General features: G+C 33.3%; 1 protein-coding gene and 2 non-coding genes across 3 annotated transcripts; 2 read left to right on the plus strand and 1 right to left on the minus strand.

Annotated features, from left to right (window-relative positions):
• Nucleotides 1-642: 642 nt before the first annotated feature.
• On the minus strand, nt 643-12,519 carry LOC106667801 (paired mesoderm homeobox protein 2-like). Its single transcript, XM_014395974.2, has 5 exons — nt 12,355-12,519; nt 1,275-1,450; nt 1,105-1,219; nt 899-1,006; nt 643-835 (listed from the first exon to the last, which is right to left on the minus strand). Exons 1-5 carry the CDS (start codon nt 12,461-12,463, stop codon nt 729-731), a joined length of 615 nt encoding a protein of 204 aa, XP_014251460.1. The 5' UTR covers nt 12,464-12,519; the 3' UTR covers nt 643-728.
• Nucleotides 12,520-15,216: 2,697 nt separating this feature from the next.
• On the plus strand, nt 15,217-15,289 carry Trnaa-agc. The gene has a single exon. It is a non-coding gene; the product is annotated as a tRNA-Ala (tRNA).
• A 2,421-nt stretch (nt 15,290-17,710) lies between these two features.
• Nucleotides 17,711-17,792, plus strand: Trnal-aag. Its single transcript has one exon. It is a non-coding gene; the product is annotated as a tRNA-Leu (tRNA).
• Nucleotides 17,793-21,675: the final 3,883 nt, after the last annotated feature.

Genomic DNA, 21,675 nt, shown 5'->3' on the forward strand with positions numbered 1-21,675 from the left:
AGACTATACAAGAACGTAAAGAAAGATCTGTTTAAAACAAATACAATAATTGAAAACAGTATTCAATTAAATTAAATTCCTTGTGTTTGTTGTTTATAAATCTCATGAGAGAAGAAGAAAAAAAAAAACTGTTGTAAGCTTTAAGGTCTCACTATATTCTGAAACATTCTTTAAGTTTTTACCTTTACTGAAGAAATAAGGATTGATGCAGAATGGAAAAAAAATGAATTAGAGGACTGCAAGGGTTCAAAAGATTTTATGGAGGCAGAACGATGTTTAACTTGAAAATTTTTATTGCTTTTATCAAGAAAAAAAAAACAATATTTACAAAATATATGCTATTTACAATTTCTAAGGGTACAAAGTAGCTATGCGTTTGTTTTATTTTAGTACATGGCACTAAATCACATATTGGTATGCTGTCAGCAGTACATTTATTTATTTGTTTGTTACAAATTTAAATTTCTTTGGAGAGTATACTTAAGTATTGTACTGCTGACAGCTTTAAGGCCACCATTTTTTAAGTCAAAAATTTATTGTTTAAAAAAATAAATTCTAAATTATTTTTTAATAAAATAAAAACTATTCTAAAATATTAAAGCATTGCACATAGTGATTTTTTGTACAAATTAAAAACTACCATTATATGTACAGTAAAAAACAATTTTAGGAAGGGGGGGTTTTAGTTTAAAAAGGTAAAAAAAGTTAACAAACACTCTCAACGAATTTCAAATATGTGTTGTATGAAAATTATACTCGTGTGCTCTAAAGCGTAGATTCGCTATACTTGAGCTGATGCTGCAAGGTGGCGGTGGTGGCGGATAAGCTCCAAGACCTGATGAAACATTGTTATTTTTCATTTTCTTGTAATTATAGAAATTTTAAAGTAAGTGTTTACCAGTGGAGATAAAAGAGCAAGGTGGAGGCGTAGCATGGTGCTGGATCATGTACTGTGGTACGTTTGGTTGTTTCCATTCTCCCAAACCAACACTTGTAGCGCCAACAACTAAAGAAAAAACAAAACGATGAATTCAATCTAAAATTAAATTATGAATGCATATAAATTAATATTTTCTTATTTTTAGCTACTAAGAACGAAGTTACCTGGTGCAGGTCTTGGTGCAAGTGGCTGTTCAGGTGGCACCATTTCCAACCCTCTCTGCGACATCAGGCTACGCTCGTTTCTTCTAAACTTTGCTCTACGGTTTTGAAACCAGACCTGGTAAAGTGAAATTTTAAAAGCCAGTTTATGACAATTCTTTCTTGGGGCGTACCTGGACTCGGGCTTCTGTAAGGCCTACTCTCCTGGCGAGTTCTTCTCTGACGAAAGCGTCTGGATAGTGTGTCCGTTCAAAAACCCTTTCTAGGGCTTCTAACTGTCCGCTTGAAAATGTCGTCCTATTCCTTCTCGGCTTGCCCTTTTTTTTCTCTTCATTGTCACAATCGTCCTCTACAAAAATAAACAACAAATAATGATAAATTGTATTAACAACTGCACAAAAAAGTAAAAAATAAAAATTAAAATTAAAATAAATTACAGAGAAAATACGAGAACAAAGCAGCATCTGTTAAGGCTCGAGGGTACAGAGATTGCTTACAACTGATTTTTCCCAGATTTAATGATCGATCAAGGCCCAACTTTAAAATAAAATTTTACCTACATCAAAACAAGATTTAAAAAAAAAAATCAACTTATATCACATTTTGTCAATCATTATGTCGGTTAGACATTAAGAAAATCAGTTTTGGTTGTCATCACAAAGCCTGGTTTAGATCCTCGGTGGCTTCTTTTAAACTGATTGTAACGAAGTTTCGATAATGAATTAGTACAAATCTGATAACAATAATACTGTCATTTTAAAAGTTTTATCAAATGTAAATTGGATGTCAGAAAGTTATTGCCAGCCATAATTCATTTCGCGGGGGAATTCCTCAAAACTCAATTTTACCAAACTTTGTCGATAAACAAAGATTTATTGTTTAAATTATCCTACAATATTCAGCAAATTTATACGGGGTTTTTTAGGTTTGAGATTTAACAAAACAATAAAGTTTGGTTCTCTGGTTATTCGATCACGTGCTGAGATCTTCCAGCAATCCAGTGAAAATTCACCAAATTCTGACAAAATGTATAGAGAATGTTAAGAAGAGGAAATGTTTGACAGACTAAGTTAAAACTATTATTGGTGGTCAAGTTTCGTCGAATTCTGACAATAAGTTAGCGAGATATTCAGGAAATGAGTTTAGAAGGATTTTCTCGCCAAGCTTCACTGGTTTCTTCCCCAAGGCGGTTGGTTTCTTAACCCGTTTTAACAGAAGTTGTGCTATTATATCAAAGTCTTCAAAATTTCAGTGAAATTTCATCAAATTATGTAAACCTAGCGTATCAAAGAAACCGTTTGGGCGGGTCCATTTTGTCTTCATGAGCAATAGGCATTCAAGTCCTACGGTGTGGATTTGTTACAACCGATAGCAAAAACACTTTCGTCAGACTGAAAATCAATTGTTTAATAATTATGCAAGGTTTCGTCAAAGTACGTTAGTCGGTTAGGCTGAGATGAATGAAATTTGATTTGGAGAGATCCATACGGTTTTAAACCAATGGTTTGAGTATTTTTGCTACAATTTTGATGAAAGATTAAATCAGGGCGAATTATCAGATTTGATTTTTCTTTTGGAAAAATGTTTGGTTTTTTGGATAGCCGTAATTTAAAAAATAAGACAAAAAGGTTTTTCTATTTGGCAGTTCAAGATTCAAGACAGCTAAGGATCATCTTAAAGAGCATCTTTGTGCCATTAGACAGTACGATCAAAATACCTTGGGATGATAAGTCGTTGCTGTCTGTGGTCGTAAAACACAAAGATACAATTCTTTAAAGATGCTTCCTCAGCGGAAATGCTTTCTTGGCTAAATCCGTTAGTAAACCCTTACATTTGTCCGACACGTGCGCCGACACCATCAATTTGCTTGTTTTTTTGTTTAACCCTTTCCTACCTCGCGGACAATCCTAGCATGACAAGTGGCCAATTCATAAGATTTACAACGCCGTCCATTTTCCTTTGATATTACAAGAAGAGTTTCAAGTCTATTTCTGAGTTTCAAAGGCTTAAGAATTTTGGGGTAACCACCTCCTTCAGGCTGTCTGAACTGTTTGCAGTTTTTCAAAACTTGCATAATTATCTATTTATTAATCTAAAAATGTTTAAAACAGTTAATAAATACTAGCAACTTAGTAGAAAAAGGGTCTGAAGTTTTATCTACAGATATCAACAGGTGTACCCTTGTGAATTAGAATAAAAATATTCTATATAACACATTCTGAATTTTGAAGGTTCAACTGCTGAATAAAACCTTTTCTTACAATTAATGTTTAATCTCTTGCCAAATTATTAATGTGATTCTGATTCAATTGTCATTGGGAAAATTTGATTGCTTCAGTTCTGTTCCAACGAGACCAAATCGTTCAACAATTTTGTTAAAATGGTAAATGAACGTTTTGTTAAAATCACTTGAAAGGAATCCACCTGGGAGGCGATGGAATATTATTTCCGGGAGAATTCTGACAAGTATATTCCAAACAATATTTGTTTAATTAATGCGCTAACTGACCTGCAAGCTTTTATTTCTGGTCCATCTTGTCTCGTTTTACGTATGGGTGGCATATGGACGTTATCATTCTACTGATTTCTGTCTACTTTCTCGAGGGTTCAGATATCACTCAAACGCAACAACCACCAACATAAATTTAGATTATTATCAGCAGCACTTACACACCATATTTGAGAAAGTTCTGTTATTAACTTATGCATCATAATTAGAACGTCTTTTTCTTGAGTTCCTTATTTTGGTCCGTCTGGTCTCGCTACATACATTTAGTCCTAGAAACAGCTGCCTGTTAATATCATGTTTGAAAAAAATTCTGATATGGGCAATAAGAACTTTTGGAGTGTCTTTTTTTTTAAATTTTATTTAATTTGCTTGTCACAGTGTTTATAATATTTCTAGACGAATTTGTCTTGATTTATGTATTGATAAAATTACCACAGACTGGTTAAAACAGACACAAAAGGTGAGAATGTTCTGACCTATAAAAAATGCATTTTCCTATTTTATTATTTAGGTCGTTTTGTCTCGCTATATATTCATATATTTAGTTGTANGACAATAAGGACTTTTAGGTTGTGTTTTTATTTTGTTTAGTTTACTTGTTTATCAGCAGATTTTATAATAGTTCTGGTCCGTTTTGTCTCGCTTTGATTGATAAGATTAATACGGAAAAGCAGATTTTTTTTTGATAGTTCTAAACATTTTCGGGTCCATTTTTTCAACTGATTTTCATCAGGGCTTTATTTTGGACCGTCTTGTCTCGCTTTATACGTTCATATATTGGGTTCTAGAATCAGACCACGACACATCATGCTTGACAAAGTTTTGGGGGTCGTCGGTGGCCGCAACGGCTTAGGCGTTGACACGGCGCTCATCACTGTAAGGTGAAGGTCCCGGGTTCGAATCCAGTGGCCCTGCATTCCAACCCGACATACTTACAAATGGGCTTTCTTTCAAAAACACTGGCACCCTGAGGGTTTATATGACCTCTTCTGTTGCGAACCCTTGTAAAGAAAAGGTTCTGACATGGGCAATAAAAACTATTGGAGCTTTTTAAAAATTTTTATTTAGTTTGTTTCTTTATCAGCATATTCGTAATATTTTTGTATGTTTTGTCTCTGTATATTGACGAAAGTCCTATAGATTGTAGTAAAACAGACAGAGAAGTTGAAAATGTTCTGACCTATAAAAAAATCTCCGAATCTCATGGGATCGTTTTTATTATTTGCTAAAAGGTTTTAGCTTAATATAAACATTTATAAAATGCACTTTTTTCCCGAAAAACATACCACCTTAATTCATCGAGCCTGTTGGTGAGTTACTGCAGGCTCAACTGAATTCAAGGTGCTCAATTTTCTTCTAAATATTATCTGCAAGTTCCCACAGAGATTGGGTACGTGGTGTTAATCACTGTATCGCTCACAAGTTATCATACGCCGTTAAAAAAAAAGCACAACGTTTATTGAGAAATTTCCAAACGATAAAATTCAATTAAACAACACTCTGGTTAATTGACGATAAATTAATCGCCTGTACTACAATTGATTACTTCACGCCTATTAATCAATAAATACGTGGAAATTTAAATTAATTTGTTTTATTTCTCTATAAAAATTCTATATTTAGTGTACTCGTTTATTTTGCTTTTATTATTTGACCTTATTTTCAATAATTAGTTGGGATTGTTTAAAATATATTGAGAGTGTTTTATATATGAGTTTGTTTTACAATTTATCGTGCAGGGAGACCCGGCGGACCCAAAACGACACCTAAGGTTCATTTATTTCAGTTTTATCTCGATTAGTCTCTGACCAAAGTCTTTTTTTTTGTCTACATCAAATCATAATCAAATGTTACGCGAGCATTATGCACATCCTAATGCATCTAAAACCAAAAAGATGCCTATAGATAAAGCGAGACAAGACAGTTCAATAATAAAATGAAAAAATAAACAAATTACGTTGATAAATGAGAAGAAACATGGAACATTTCTATTAAATTCTGGTTGATCTTAAGCCAAAAGATCGAAATATTCCAGATGACTCAAAGCGATGCTTCGTTTTGCTAAAGTTAACCGGCTAAAAAGCAGAACGAGGCGGACCAAAAACAAAATACGCTTATAAAAGAATGAAAAAGCTAAAGAAAAAAAAAATGCACCTGTACAATTCATTCTGTTTAGATCAATTTCAAATGTGTGTTTATTGCTTCTTAGGTTTTGTAAAACAAGTAGATTGTTGGGATATAACGCGAAACAAGGCGGACCGAAAACGAAAGCAAGGTCGATGAATGAAATAATTGAAAAAGCTCAAGGAAAAAAACACTTATGCAGTTTGTCCATTACAAACAAGTATTCAAGTATACAAATATTCAATCGGCATGTTTTCTTTTTGCAATTTTGATTCCGTGCATATAAACCGAGAGAAGACGGACCGAAGAGATTAAAATAAAAATCCGTTTAATCACATTTAATCACACTGAGAACACATGCAAAACGATTCTATCGTCTGTAGCGAGGCAAGACGGACAAAATAAAAGGCATATTATAAGTACGCTCGACAGTCGAAATATTTTACATTTTAATCCTTTTCTTTCTTTAAACTAAGCAGATCTAATCTAATTTTAAACCGAAACGGTTGAACGCATCTGGGACCAAGGCTGCACCAGATAATGCATTACAACCAAGAAAAAGACCTTCTGTTCCGATGAATGCCGGCCGTTGTTTCTGCTTTTTGAGAAAAATAACGAAAAAACGAATAAGGAAAAAAGAATACCAACTAAACGATCTTCTCGTCTCGAGCTACCCCAAGGAAGTATACTTGGAACCCTTCTATTTTCGTGTACGCGGTGCTATTTTTATATTAATTTATTATCTTTGTATTCAGTTTAATTCAAATTAAGATTATGACAAATCCAAGCAATGCTTTTACTTATGACATGGACTTGATGTTGAGCAACCATGCTAATTTAATTATAATTAATTATTGATCTAAAAGACATAACTTTTTAAAAATTACAAATTAGGTTTAAGTGAGCCTCGAGGAAGATAAATATGAAGTCACCATGGTGCCAACTCCTGGCTTTTCAAACATAAATAAACCCTTTGTTCCCTATCTATTAATTATATAAAAAATAATTAATATAAAAAAACTGTCGTGAGTTTTGATAAATCAGATATGGGTGAGATGATTTAAGGATTTTTTTCTTAAAAATATTGTTTTAAATACCGTGATTCACCTATAAAAAGAAATAAAAAAATGAATCAAAATAGTAGATATTGGATCTTCTCTTACCGTCCGTTTTCACAGGATTTTCGATTCGTTACAGCGACAAGACCAGAAGTCGCTTTGTTGTTTTTTCTTCACAGTTCAGTGGAAAATCGCTGACTGAGCGATTAAAGAATTTCCACAATGAGATCAATATTTTTTCATGGCCGGATTGTGATAAAAGACAAGAGAGCGAGAGAGAGAGAAAGATTAAACATGGATTTTTACTAGTGAGTCCCATTTTTGTTGTTTTTCTTTCCTTCTCAGCGCTTTGTTATCTGGACTGTAATAAAATGAATAACAGATTTCATTGATAGCAAAGGAACTTTGCATTTGTAGTGAATTACAAGATATTTTCCTAGAACTAATATTTTCGAAGTTATTTTAATAGTTTTAGATCCTAAAAATAGAAACTGCAGTCTTTATGATAAACAATTTACTAAGTATGTTGATTAATTTTTGCGATTTGTGATAAGAAAGATATTCAAGATTTAAAAGTATTATTATCAAATATCCCAAAATTTATGACGAAAAATTTTAAAATTTCTTTCAGGCAGTATTTAATTTTGTTTAAATTACACTACTTAAGTTTCAAAGGAAAACTGATTGGACTGTTGTTGTTGGAGGCTCTAGGTAGACTGAAATTTTGAATCTTTACGTATGATATAAGTGGATATTAATTAGAGACTTAAAAATTGGCTTAGTATCTAGGGTAAATTGGCAGATTTTGTTTAACAGGCGTGGCTAAGTTGGTTGACTATAGATGATAAGCGTGGTTAAGAAATAAAACCTAAATTTTTATAGACCAGTCCTGAGAGCCAATATTGACCACTCCCATTGTTTAAAATCAACAAGCAACTTAGTAAGGTTTATTGTCCGAAATCAAGTAATTTAATAATGCCAATGAAGGAGCTTACCTATCCCCTAGACTACAGTCAAATAACTTAGACATGATTGTTGTCCATCGTCAGGCAAATTATCCACGCCCATTGTACCAAGTCAAGCGACTTAGCCACACCTATTGTCCGAAATCAAATAACTTAGTCACGCCCATTGTACACAAATTAAGCAACGATTTTTTCGAAGTTCGTTGTACTTTTGTGGTGGAACTCCATTATCAAAGGATGAATATCAACAAATCAACCAGCTTAGCTCTTTGGCTGCATTTAAGTAACTTAGACACTCCAATTGCCCAAAATCAAGCAACTTAGGAACGCCCATTGTTCAAAATCAAGTGACTTAGTCACGCACATTGAAAAATAATAAAGCAACTTGGTCACGCCCGTTGTTCAAAACTAGCTACTACAAACTCCAATTGTCCAAAATCAAGTAACTTTGTCACCCACAAAGTTCAGAACTAAGAAACATAGTCACGCTCATTGTAAATGAACAAAGCAACTTGGCCACCGCCACTGACCAATAGTATAGCAATCAAGTGTCATACTATACAAAATCAAGTAAGTTACAATTAGTCACACCCACTTTAAATTAATAAAGCAACTTAGCTATCATGGCACGGTTGTATCATGCTCAAATCATGGCACGGTCGTTACCCAGAGTTAGTGAACTTAGCCACTCCTACTACCCAAAGTCGAGAACGTTAGTTACGCACATTGAAAAATAATAAAGCAACTTGGTCACGCCCGTTGTTCAAAACTAGCTACTACAAACTCCAATTGTCCAAAATCAAGTAACTTTGTCACCCACAATGTTCAGAACTAACAAACATAGTCACGCTCATTGTAAAGAACAAATCAACTTAACCACCGCCACTGACCAAAATCAAGCAACTTAGACATGCTTACTATACAAAATCAAGTAAGTTATTATTAGTTACACCCACTTTAATTAATAAAGCAACTTAGCTATCATGGCACGGTCGTTACCCAGAGTTAATGAACTTAGCCACTCCTACTACCCAACATCAAGCAACTTAGGAACGTCCATTGCCCAAAGTCGGGTACGTTAGTCACGCACATTGAAAAATAATAAAGCAGCTTAGTCACGTTCGTTGTTTAAAAGCAAGCTACTAGACACTCCACTGCTCAAAATCAAGCTTGGCCACTTAGGCCATTGGCTAAAGTCAAGACACGGCCGTTGTCCAGAGTGAAGTAACTTAGGCACTCATAATGTCCTAAATTAAGTAAATTAGCAACGCAGAAATTTAAAAAAATCAAGAAACCTAATCACACCCGTTAGACCCTCCCTCTGTACAAAATCAAATAACTTAACCAATCCCACTGTACAAAATCAGGCGACTTATTAAGACGAATTATGCCTCTCGACTGAGGTTAGATATACCCATTAACAAAGCAATGAGTCAAATAACTTAACGTTATTGAGCAAGTCAAGCAACTTAGCCACGGCCATTGATCAGAGAAGCAACATAGAGAGCTAAATTTCTAAAATTCTAGGCAACTTTTCTGATAACTTCAAGATGTTTAAGTTTAAGTAGCTCTTTTCAGCGGACTTTTTTTACAGGTTTGGATGAAAATTGTTTTGGCCGGATATTATTACCGTTGCCAACGGCTTGTGATATTTTTTAAAAGTTCCTAGTTCAATGAGAAACCAAATCCTCAGGACACTTTCTATAAAATATCCTTCCCATTTGATTCGGAAACTTTACGAATAACATCTAAGACATTTGATTTATAATTACATAAAAAACAATTACACAAAATTCAGACTTTTAAAGTTTTTTCTTATAAAAGATTCAGCATCTGGAAAGGGTATTTATTTAAAAGAAAAAAACCTTTAGAATCCTTGGTTTCCGCGTAATTTATTTTGATTAAAAATTCGACATGTTTGAAAATCATATTTAGGATTATCCATTTACAAGGTATTTTTTTAAAAGAATTGTCAGATGGAGAAATAAGGATTAATCTAAAAAGGAGCCTGTGACTCTTTGTATTATATTACAAAAAAATTATTAAGAAACTTACTTCAGGCGAAACTTCAAAACAGGGGAAAGAAAAAGGAAGAGCGGTAATCCAAAAAAGTCTATTTTTTTACAATTTTCAACTTCATAATCGAAAAGAATAACACGCTGTCTGTCATAAAGAGAATTTTCCAAAATCTGAATTACCATAAATTCGAAAATAAAAATAAATTTTGTTTTTGTTATGATTATCAATGTGCCGTTTGTAAATATAATAATATTTCTACAAAACAGGGATTAGCAAACAATAGAGTCGAACTGGGTATTATGATTTCTTGAATTTTATATGATCAAGAAAAAAAACTAGATTACCAGATTCAGAAAAATATAATAACATAAAAAAATTAAATATTAGTTAGTGAATTTTTATGAATTTCTGTGTTGGATAGCAGGTGCCTTCTGCTGAAACAATTTTCCATATACGTCCACTTTTAAAAAGGTATCCTTGAGATTTTGACATTTGAAATTTGAATGATGATATTGAAAGATATAATTGGGAATAATAACAATAATAATTTGAAAAAGTAAGGGAATTCTATGAATGTTTAACTTGGATGTCAGGTCTCTTCTGCTGAAATAATTTTCCACACTCTTGTCCTCTTTTAAAAAAGGTTCTTGACATTTGGACACTTGAATTTTAAATGATCATATTGAAATATATAACTGAGAATAATGAAATAATAATTGAAAAAGTAACTGAATTCTATGAGTTTTTAAGTCGGATTGCAAGTCCCTTCTTCTGAAACCATTTCCCAGGCCTTGTCCACTTTTAGATAAAAATCCTGAAAATTTGGACACTTGAATTTTGAATAATGATATGGAAATATATAATTGAGAATGATAATAATTTAAAAAAAGTAAGTGAATTTTATGAACTTTTAAGTTGGATGGCAGGTCACGTCCTTTCTGCTGAAATAATTTTACATACTCTTGTCCTCTTTTAAAAAGGACCCTTGAAATTTTGACACTTGAGTTATGAATGATGATATTGAAAGATATAATTTAGGATAATAACAATAACAATTTAAAAAGTAAGTGAATTTTATGCGTTTTTAAGTCGGATTGCAATCCTCTTCTGCTGAAACTATTTCCCATACTCTTGTCCACTTTTAGACAAATATCCTGAGGATTTTGTACATTTGAATTTTAAAAAATGACATTGAAATATATAACTGAGAATGATAACAATAATAATGGAAAAAAGTAAGTGAATTCTATGAACTTCTATGTTGAATGGCAGTTCAGGTCCCTTGAACTGAAACTATTTTCCATACTCTTGTCCACTTTTAGACAAAGATCCTGAGAATTTTGTACATTTGAATTTTGATAAATGACATTGAAATATATAACTGAGAATGATAATAATAATAGAAAAAAGTAAATGAATTCTATGAACTTCTAAGTTGGATGGCAGTTCAGGTCCCTTGAACTGAAACTATTTTCCATACCCTTGTCCACTTTAAGAAAGAGATCCTGGAGCTTTAGACATTTGAATTTTGATAATTATGAATAATCATATTATCAGATTTAAATGATAACAATAAAAATATTAATATCGAAATTCTAAATTATGCGTTTTGTGTTAGCAGCACTGTTATTCTGAAACAATCATATCACCGGTAAAATAAGTAAATCAAAAAGAAAACCCCGTCCAACTTAAGTCAAAAAGCTTTCTTTATATCTAAATAAATATTTAAAGACATAATACTAAAACATTTATGCCGTTTAGGTCTTTCGCGGCGCAATACCGACTGCAATTGGAATGCGAATCTTCCGCTCGGTTCGGTATTTTTCTTTGTAAAAATTTTATATATTTTTAAATTGTATTAAGCATATATATTTATGTATAACTATATAATATAATATTAATTCATAAATATGTATTAGCAAAAGTTTTACGACGGCGGGAATTATACCGACATAAGACGGACAAAATATTAAAAAATCGGTTCGAATGTGCACACAGTTCGGGTCAAAATTGTATATTTAAACACATCTAAAAATTATAAATATTTTAAAAATATAGATATAGATATAATTGTTAAACGTGCAATATCAAGGGTTAATGTCATGTTGGTGAGGGCTTAGACGACCAGTGCCACAAGACAGTCTAAATAGCCAAAGCTTTAAAGTGGTTTATTTTGTTAAAAAATCACTTTATTTATATTGTGATTTGTGTATACAGTCAAAATTATAAGATTCAAACAATAGATTTACAAATAAAATAATGAAAAAATGTAGGTCCACCTATAACAGTGATAATGAAATAAAACGCTTAATTAATCTTTTCTCTGTACTTTATTGTTAAATGATACATGTCTTTCTCAGCCGAAACTGAAGCTATTGAGTGCTTATATTACTGCCTTGTTGTATGATATAATTTACTTCAAAGGGAAGATTTACTAAGACTCAAGAGGATTTATTTCACATTGGATATTGTCGTCAATTAGCGCAATAAGTTTTAATTTGATTGTCAAGGTGTAATTAAATGATTTTTTGGGGGTCATCAGGATTTTTTAAAAATGATAATGGTTAATGGCACTTGCCGTCGGTTCGTTCCTCAGGGTGGTCTAGCTGAAGAAGGGACGTGACTGAGAACCTCCTCGTGTTCTCGGACGGGGTCGCCGGGTAGAGCTCATATCCAAGACCCAACATGACACTGTCAGCTGTCACAGGCAGACTCCTGGGCCAGGCTCTTTCTCAATCTTGCTCTCCCACCTAGTCGCCTCCCACCCAAAACATATGCGGCAAGTGCCAAAGAGGGAAATACGGGGTTTCCACGGTTCAGAGTGGCCGGGATGGGGTTTTTTCCCCGACGGTGACTCTACCCAGGGAGGCACGGTCATCGAATCGTGACATGGTCTGGGATGGACCCGGATCATCCATAGGGCGGATGGAATGCCGCGGAATGGTGGGAATCGAGCGCCACCTTTCCGCCATCTTATTTCTTCCATTTCTTCCTCCAACGGAGGAACCATTGTTTCTGCGGATAGGGTGGAGGCGTCCAAAATCTTCTTTTATACCCCTGTTAACTGATGCAGTATTTGAAAATGAATGACAACTTATTCGCCAATAAAATATTGACAGTAGAAGCTCAAAGATTAAAAAACAAATTGACAAGACGGGGAGCTCAGGAAAAGTAGAATAAACGGGGTTTCTATATGCACCCTTCAGTAGCTAGTGTATCCTCTGTCCCTACAGTACGCCGGTAAATATAATTCATCAAGGAATTTGATTATTACAGTACTCTTGACCACATCATTATAAAGTAGACAAAAGTCATCAAGATTATGTATAATAAAAAAAGAAAGAATGAGAATTCAATACAAAAAATAAACGATGATTTAACGACAGAACAAATATCTAAAGACTAAAGTTTTCTTCAAAACCATCGTTAGCCAAACCTACTTCCTTAGAAAACAGTTGAATGTTATACTGTAAAATATATTTTTAATGAAAAAAAGGAAAGAAAGAACCAATTACAAAAAGAAAGGTGAATTCGGGAGAGAATGGAAATGTCAACGTTTACTTCAAACTGTGGTCGGGTTTGCCCAACCAATAAAGTCAATCAACTTGACCATACCCACATGATTAGACACTAGACAAAAGCTCCTGCGACTAGGAGAGAAAAAGCCGCAAGCAAGATCAAGTGGGCGTCACCAATGGTCTGATCAGACATAGAGGCAATGAAAAAGTTGACATGTTGGCCAAAGAGTAAGCCATAGTGGACTCTCTAGGTCGCGAATCTTGCCATATCTTGCCACAAAAAAGATAAATCTTAAAATGGATCCTTAATCCCAAAACATGGTGGAGCAATACCAGGCATAAGGCACGCGAAGAGATTCATAGAAGAGCCATCCGCAAAACTTACAAAGTGATTACTGGAAGGCAACCGCAATCCAACCAGGATTCTGGTTGGACTCCTAACAGGGCACTGCTACTTAAGAAGGCACATGCACCGGATAGGAGTACAGACAAAAGAAACACTGCACAGATACTGCTAGGAAGAGGAGGAAACCGCAGAACACATTTTATATTTTTATGAAAGTCTTTGTAGGTTGCAACTAGGAGAGAAAAAGCCACAAGCAAGAACCTACTAGGAGCCGCTGGCAAGGCTATGGAGGTAGTTAACAACTTGAAGCTGTGATTTACAAAATTAGAGGAACACAATAGATCTACTCTGATCAAGGTGCAAAAGGCCTTGTGGCCACCTATTTTACCCTTACCCCTATCCTTCTTTATCAAGTCAGTGTTCTATTGGATTCATACCAGAAAAAATAATGGGTGACAACTCGAGCTACATGTGGTCGAGCATTGTCATGCTTTAACACGAAGTCGTCCGCGATAAATTGAGCGAATGGGGTCACAGTTTCCAGAATTACTTCCTCGATGCACCTTAGTCAAAGATCCTTTCTGTGTGATAATCAGTTCGGTAGGGCATGGTTTTGCTTCTACCCCATACCAAAAGCTATGACTGTCGAATAGTACAAAGCGTTTTCCACGTCTTCTTCAAACCCGATTCTGGTCATCTTGTGCGGCACGACCAGGACTTGTTCTAACGGACACTACTTCCATCGTTGGACAAATCATCTGACTGAAAAATCTCATCTTAAAACCATATTTTTAGTTAAAAACAATTAATGATTGCTTTTTTACTCAAATTTATTGTTTCATCAAAGAAAACCAAAAAATGAGTGTATATCGTATAAAATGAAGATTTCCCGTATATAAATATATAATTTTTATGAATGGCAAAGCAACGCAAGTGAATAATTTAATATTTTTCGTACTTATAAAGATTAAAATAGTAATCCTTAAAGCAAAAGGAAGGTAGTTAAACACATCTAGTTCAAAGTGGGTAGCATCAAATCCCTGAAACTTTAATAGAAAAAAATGTGAAAGTTTATAATAAAATTGTGACCTTTTCCAGTATTCAACACATTTTAGTCTACTAAAATAACTATTGTTATTTTATTAGGGATTAGTTTTAGTGTTATAAATATAATAAATGTAAAATTATTAACTATTTCCAGTGTCAAAAACAATAATTTATGATTAGTCCTGATAAAGGAAGCTTTAAGGGATTTGAAGTAAAAACAGATCATAAATCTAAATAAAAATTATTTTTACTTTTATCCATAGTGACAAGTAGTAGTATTTAAAACTAAAACAGAATATTTAAAGTTTATAATTTAATGTGTTTTGAGTCTGCTTAAGAATTGGTCTTCAGGCTTTCGATGAAGCCCACTGGGTCAAAATTGGACTTTTCTTCCACAGACTTTCTTTACGGGCGTTGTATAGTGGCCGAAGGACAAAACACAGCCAAGCCCGGGCTTGAATCCCCTTTCACCTGGTGTGACCTGATTCTTTTCAGTTTGAGATCCCATTTCTGTTTTTTTTAAGCAACAGGGGGCGTAGCTCAGATGGTAGAGCGCTCGCTTAGCATGCGAGAGGTACCGGGATCGATACCCGGCGCCTCCAGGACAATTTTTTTAAAACTTTTCCATATTCATGAATAAATTTGTGTTCATGGTTTTTTTTCTTCTTTACTGGCTTGTCAAATAAAAGGCCGGCACCTTACGTTAAACGTTTTATTTAAGTTAATAACAAGCCCTTTGGTTACTTTAGGCCGTAAGTTCACAAGTAGTGAATTAATCATGGGGATAAGTAGCCGTGATGTGTAATGGGGACATGAGTCGGGCCTTCCGCCGACACTTGACATCAAAGAGCCGACTGAGACTGACGGGCATCACGTCGTTTTTTTTTCCTTTTTGCCCCAACCCACAAAATCCAAGTGATTAACTAGACCTTCTTCAAAATGGATTCGAAATGTTTTATTTGTTTTTAATTTGTTTTATATTATTAAAACGCGTTGCGACTTAAAACGGCTTTACCTTGGCACGGGTTTTCAATTAGGTCCGACTTTTCTCTTTTATCTGTTCAATCAATTAATTTTTTACAAACTATTTAAAAACAAGGAACGATTTTGGTGTTGTGTTTAATTCATCGTGGAAAATATTTATCACAATAAAAAATGTCTATTTAAAATGAGTATCGAAAATAATAATTGATTCTATTAGTGTCGAGGTCACTAAGGAATTCTTTATCTAATAAAGATATAAAAGTGTCAGATTTCTCCATTATTTTCCTTCTTTGATGAACCTGTAATTTAGTAGTTACAAACACCAAAATATTCCCTGGAAATATTAATCGGTACGATAAAGAATAGGAAAGAAGAAGCTCCTATACAATAAAAAAGAAGAACTGCTATTGGTAAGACGGTACAGGAGCCACTGGATTTGCAGAAAAGACAAAAACCTTGTAGACTTTAGACAGTTCATGCAAGACAGTACAAAATCTCTGGATACGTCACAAAATTAATTTAAAAATTGACCAGTTTATCTTTCTCAAAATTGTCATACAAACTGCTCGTAATGAATAAGGATATTTGTAATTTATTCTATTATTATTATTCTATTAATTTTAATTAAATTAACCGATATATTTTTGTTAGTTGGGTAAAACAAAACAAAAAATACGAACCAAAAGACAAACAAATGTTAATCCCCAGTTTTAATAACGGATTCAAGATTTATTAAATGAAATTCGTATACTCCCCTTGACGTCAGAGGAATTTAAATTTTTGAGATTATTATAATCTCATTAATTAGTTATTAGAAACAAGGAGCTCAAGATTTTAGGTGACTTTTGTAAATAATCATCGTACATGGAGCCTAATTATAATAAAGATTAAAAACTATGCAGTCATAAAAATAAAGGATTCTCTTAATATAATTTTTATATAAGTTTTCATTTCAATTTAACTCTTTTTTTAAATAATTGAAAAACTTACGTGGACGGTATAAAATATAACCTTGCAAAGTGAAAATTAAGAAAAAATGAGGCATTTGTAATAAAAGACTGTAAATTTGAAAAATAAATAAAAGAAATTTATACATATGTTCAATTAAATTTTAAAATCAAGGATTCTTCAAATTAAAAGAAGTATTTTCAATAGTTTATTTCATACAGTTTTAAATTTTCGTAGTTTTTAAGAGCCAAATTATTTCATATTTAAAAAATATCGAATTAAAAGAATGATAATTTGGTTTAATTTTTAATTTTATATAATTTGTAATTTTAATTAATTTTCAAATGGCCTACTAAGAGCCCAATTATTTTATAATTATTTTTCAAATCTTACTTTAATTTTACTTTACGTGCTTACAATTCATACCATCTCCTAGTATTTTGATTTTTAAATTAAAAAAAAAAGTTTATTATTATATTGTTTTGCTTTAAGCAAACAACATTCACATAAAAAAATAAACACACACATATAGTATAAATACATGAGTACACATCATAAAACATAAGCGCGTACAAGGCGCTTCAAAAATTTTTAAAAGAAATAAAAAAGGAGATTTAAAGTAATTTTCCAGAATATAAAAACAAACTTTCATGCCTATGGTCTACTAATGTCAAAAAAAGTAGAATCACATAATAAATAAATTAATTAAAACAAGGAAAACAGAACAATTAAATAAAGAATGTTTTAAACGAATGGTTAATTTGAAATAAAAGAAACAGTTAATTTGAAGTTAAAAATGGTTAATTTGAAATTAAAAATGTTAATTTGAAGTTAAAAATGGTTAAGATGAAATTGAAAAGGCTTAATTTGAACTAAAAAAAAAAGGTTCAATTTATAATAAAAAATGGTCGATTTTATGGAAAAAGCTCTATGTTCCACCAATTAATTATTCTCGTAAATGAAATTTTTATAACATACAACTACATGTATAAAATTAATAAATTTTAATAATAACAAATTTATATTAAAATTTCCTGTAGAAACTATAGCGTGATGTTAAGAGTAGTGATTTTATCGTTGTTGGACAGAAGGGTAGCGTGGCCGAGCGGTCTAAGGCGCTGGTTTAAGGCACCAGTCTCTTCGGGGGCGTGGGTTCGAATCCCACCGCTGCCACTAAACTTTTTTTACCCTTTACCACGTTCAAAATACGCTGTGAAGTTTATTTTTGGTCTTTTCCTTCTAGTTTTGTAATTTTTAAACAAAACGAGTGGTCCACTGTCCACCACGTGGCTTGAAGCTCCAAAACGTATACTCTTTAATCTGCCAAATTTTATTTTACAAACAATATAAAAAACATGATTTTTGGAGGAATCAAATCTGTTTTTATCGGTAAAAGTTTGGATAGGATATTTCAGAAATCCCCTAGAGTCTTCCTACGTGTTTCATAAAACATAACTCGTTCTCTCCAATCGACAAAGTTTAACAATTTTTTTCTTAAACAAAACAGAGGCAATTAACAAATACAAATCCCCTAAAACAAACAATCGCCCGTGGTACAGATTCAATTAAAACAGACGCTCACAGGAGACAGGGGCATCACAGGAGACAAATTGGCTTCATACGAGGTTCCGTCTCGCTTCATATGATTTCTTTTCAATAAGGATAACGAACGGGCCCGCCCTGGTCTGATAAACTGCCTTTTGGAAGACCCTCTGCTGAAAATAAGCCCGGTAGGCGCCTACACTTCCTCGCACACACTCGAGGGTGGCAAAGATAACAAATTAGAGAAATCTATTAGCCTTCTGAACCCTCAAAAATGCTTTTCCTATCCGGAAACCGTCATAGACGACACGAACATAACGCCAATGTGTTCAAACGAACAAAATAAGTAGGGCAGGTGGAATTTCGCCTGGCACATTTTAAATATCTGTCCATTAGACAACACCCACAAGCCTCCTTCAATAATATTTTTTTGATAATCCCATTACCAAATAAATAAAACCAAAAGTATTTTTAAGAGTCTATACTAAAGTCTGGAACAAGTGACTTAACAAAATGGCGGCTGTGTAAGGTGTTTATGTCACTAGGTTCTGAAATATCCACTACAACCACATAATGAAACTAAAAGTCAGTGTGTGGTGATTAGTGACCGCTAGTCGATAATTATTCGAAAATCGTGAGATGCGGTCTGGTGACATGTAGGTTTCAGAAAAACATTTTCTTTATCGTGCCAACGTTTCGATCTTTATTGAGATCATCTTCGTGCCCACTCTCAACACGACACGCAAGAATGGCACAATTACGCAGAAAATAAACACTGAAGATGATCTCAATAAAGATCGAAACGTTGGCACGATAAAGAAAAAATTAATGTTTTTCTGAAACCTACATGTCACCAGACCGCATCTCACGATTTTCGAATAACTAAAAGTCAGTATTTATATCAATTTTAATCGTCATAAAAGGAAAACAACACAAATTTTTCACAAATTTCTCTTGCCAGATTATAACTTTCTGTTCACCCAGGACATATCAACGCGCCCTTTAAATCAAATTTAAACTTTAATGACATCCCTAGACATTAAAATTTGATAATAATAAAATTCAGTGGTTCAATTTGCAAGAAAAAAAACAAAAAACAGATTTTTACTTGGGAGCGACTTAATAAAATGACGGCCGAGTAACATGTCCCTGGGTTATACAATTTACTCCAATAAATGAAAATGAAAGACAATTTTAAATGTCATAGATGACAAAAATATAATGCAAATTTCTTCAGAATTAAAAAAAATGGGACAGGTGAAATTTCTCTTGCCAGATAACTTCATCAGAAAACACCTACGATACAACATCAGCTCTTCTAATTAAAAATTGAACTTTAATTACTGTCTAAATAATTACGATTCAATAATAATAAAATCCTGTGGTTCTAACTTATCTGAAACTTAAAAAAATGGCGGCACAGTGACTTCAGATATATCTATGCCCCTGTGTTCCTATGAACCGGCTTTTGTACAATTTATTCCATAAATGTCTAAACAAAAGTCAGTATTTTTTCATAATTAATCGTCATAGATAACGCAAAATTGGTTCAGAATACAATGTAAATAGGTCAGATGAAATTTCGCTTGTCAGAGAGAGCTTTCGACGCTCTTTAAAAACTACTTAAATCATTATCATTCAACAATAAATAAAATTCTGTGGTTTAATATTAGAATAAACTTTCTTTTTAAGAACTTCGTCCTCTGAAAAATGTGGGGTCTTACGAACCGACTTTCATAAAACTTATCCCATTAAATTTGAACAAAAGTCAGTCTTTATCATCATAGATTACAAAAATATAACCCAAATTTGTTCAGAATAAAATATAAATAGGACAGATGAATTTTCACTTACCAGACGTATGGATGCCGAAGTCATTACCATTCAACAATAATAAAATATGTGGTTTAATTAGCAAAATATTAGAAATAATATTTACCCACAGATAACTGGCCCAATATCTCAGGGTCATAAACATTTATAATTGTATGAATGTATTTATTTGCGTAAATGGTGGGCTTATTTCCAATTATCCCGAGGAATATCGGGTACTCTGGGAAGTGTGAATGAATTGTGGCGTATGTTATTTATTAGCGTGAACGGCAGCTCTTATGATTATTTGAAGATCGTGAGATGGGGTCTGGTGTGACGTAGGTCTTAGAAAAATATTTTCTTTATCGTGCCAATGTTTCGATCTTTATTGATATCAAACATGAGGGCTCAAAGTGTTTGTTTTCTATGTAGATGTGTCATTATTGTATGTCGTGTTGAGAGTCACTAAACACCACACACGGCAGCTCTTATCTTCAATTACCGCGAGGGATGTCGAGTTCTCTTGGGTAGTGTGAATGAATGTGTGAATGTAATTTACTTGTGTGAAAGGCAGGACTTAACTTCAATTACCACGAGGAATATCGACTACTCTGAGTAGCGTGAATGAATTTTGGTGTGTGAAAACTTATTAATATGAGTAGAGGAATATACAGTACTCTGTGATAGAGTGAGCGCTAACCAGACTACCAGTTGAGCGTGTTTTATTTGAAGAATACGTTTTATTTTATTTCTCTCAAAGTTTTTCAAACCTTGAAGTTTTTTTTTCAAAAATCATAAAAATAGTGATAACTTTAAAAAGTTGCCGATAAGCGAGAAACCTTAGATAGATTTAGGACTCTATGAACTGCAGGTAATGACATTGTTGTGATATTAGTAAATATATTAGAATTGGATATATAAAATAAAACTTTTTTAAATTAATTACAATAGTATTTATGAAAGGTATTAGTTAAGATAAAAAAGGTTGAGGTGGGAAGTTAGTGTCCGAGCAGATCGAAGTCACGATAGCTCAAGTGGTAGAGCAGCGGCGTATTTAGCCGAAGGCCGTGGGTTCGAATCCCGCTGGTGACACTGATTTTTTTATCTTAACGAATTCCTTTCATAAATACTAATTAATTGAAAAATGTTAATTGATCAATCGGACCATGAACTGTAATGGATTTAATAATTAAACTGAAGTATATCTTCACGAAAGCTCTCCGTGGCCATTTCATTTGTCGCCGAGGATTAAATAGATTACACGACATTTCAAAAATGGCAAAGAGGACTGAAAACTCAAAAGGTGGGGTTGAGATAGGAAGTTAGTGTCCGAGTGGATCGAGGTTACGATAGCTCAAGTGGTAGAGCAGCGGCGTATTTAGCCGAAGATCGTGGGTTCGAATCCCGCTCGTGACACTGACTTTTTAACTCAACCAATACCTTACATATAGATCAATTAAGTGAAAAATGTTAATTGGTCAATCGGACCACGAACTGTAATGGATAAAATAAAACGTTTTATTAGTTTTTCTTTATTTCAATCTTATTTTTTCTACTTATATTGGCATAAACTCTAAAGGTTCTTGGTACGGGACGAAAGTAGTAATACTCAGATTTCAAACGGTTGTAATACCGTGGTCTTTGGATAAAATTCAGAGGAGTTAAGAATTTTCAAGTGGAACACCTGACAACAAAGAAGAAA

The sequence above is a fragment of the Cimex lectularius genome, unplaced genomic scaffold (assembly GCF_000648675.2).
Source record: "Cimex lectularius strain Harlan isolate CLEC.00 unplaced genomic scaffold, Clec_2.1 scaffold95, whole genome shotgun sequence".
Taxonomy (NCBI): domain Eukaryota; kingdom Metazoa; phylum Arthropoda; class Insecta; order Hemiptera; family Cimicidae; genus Cimex; species Cimex lectularius.

Excerpts from the sequence above, each read along its gene's own strand:
- LOC106667801 (XM_014395974.2), bottom strand. The coding sequence starts at position 12,463 with ATGTTGGGTCTTGGATATGAGCTCTACCCGGCGACCCCGTCCGAGAAC. Across the intron at positions 1,451-12,354 it reads CCCTGAGGAACGAACCGACG|AGGACGATTGTGACAATGAA; the intron begins GCAAGTGCCATT and ends TTATTTTTGTAG. Across the intron at positions 1,220-1,274 it reads TTACAGAAGCCCGAGTCCAG|GTCTGGTTTCAAAACCGTAG; the intron begins GTACGCCCCAAG and ends TCACTTTACCAG.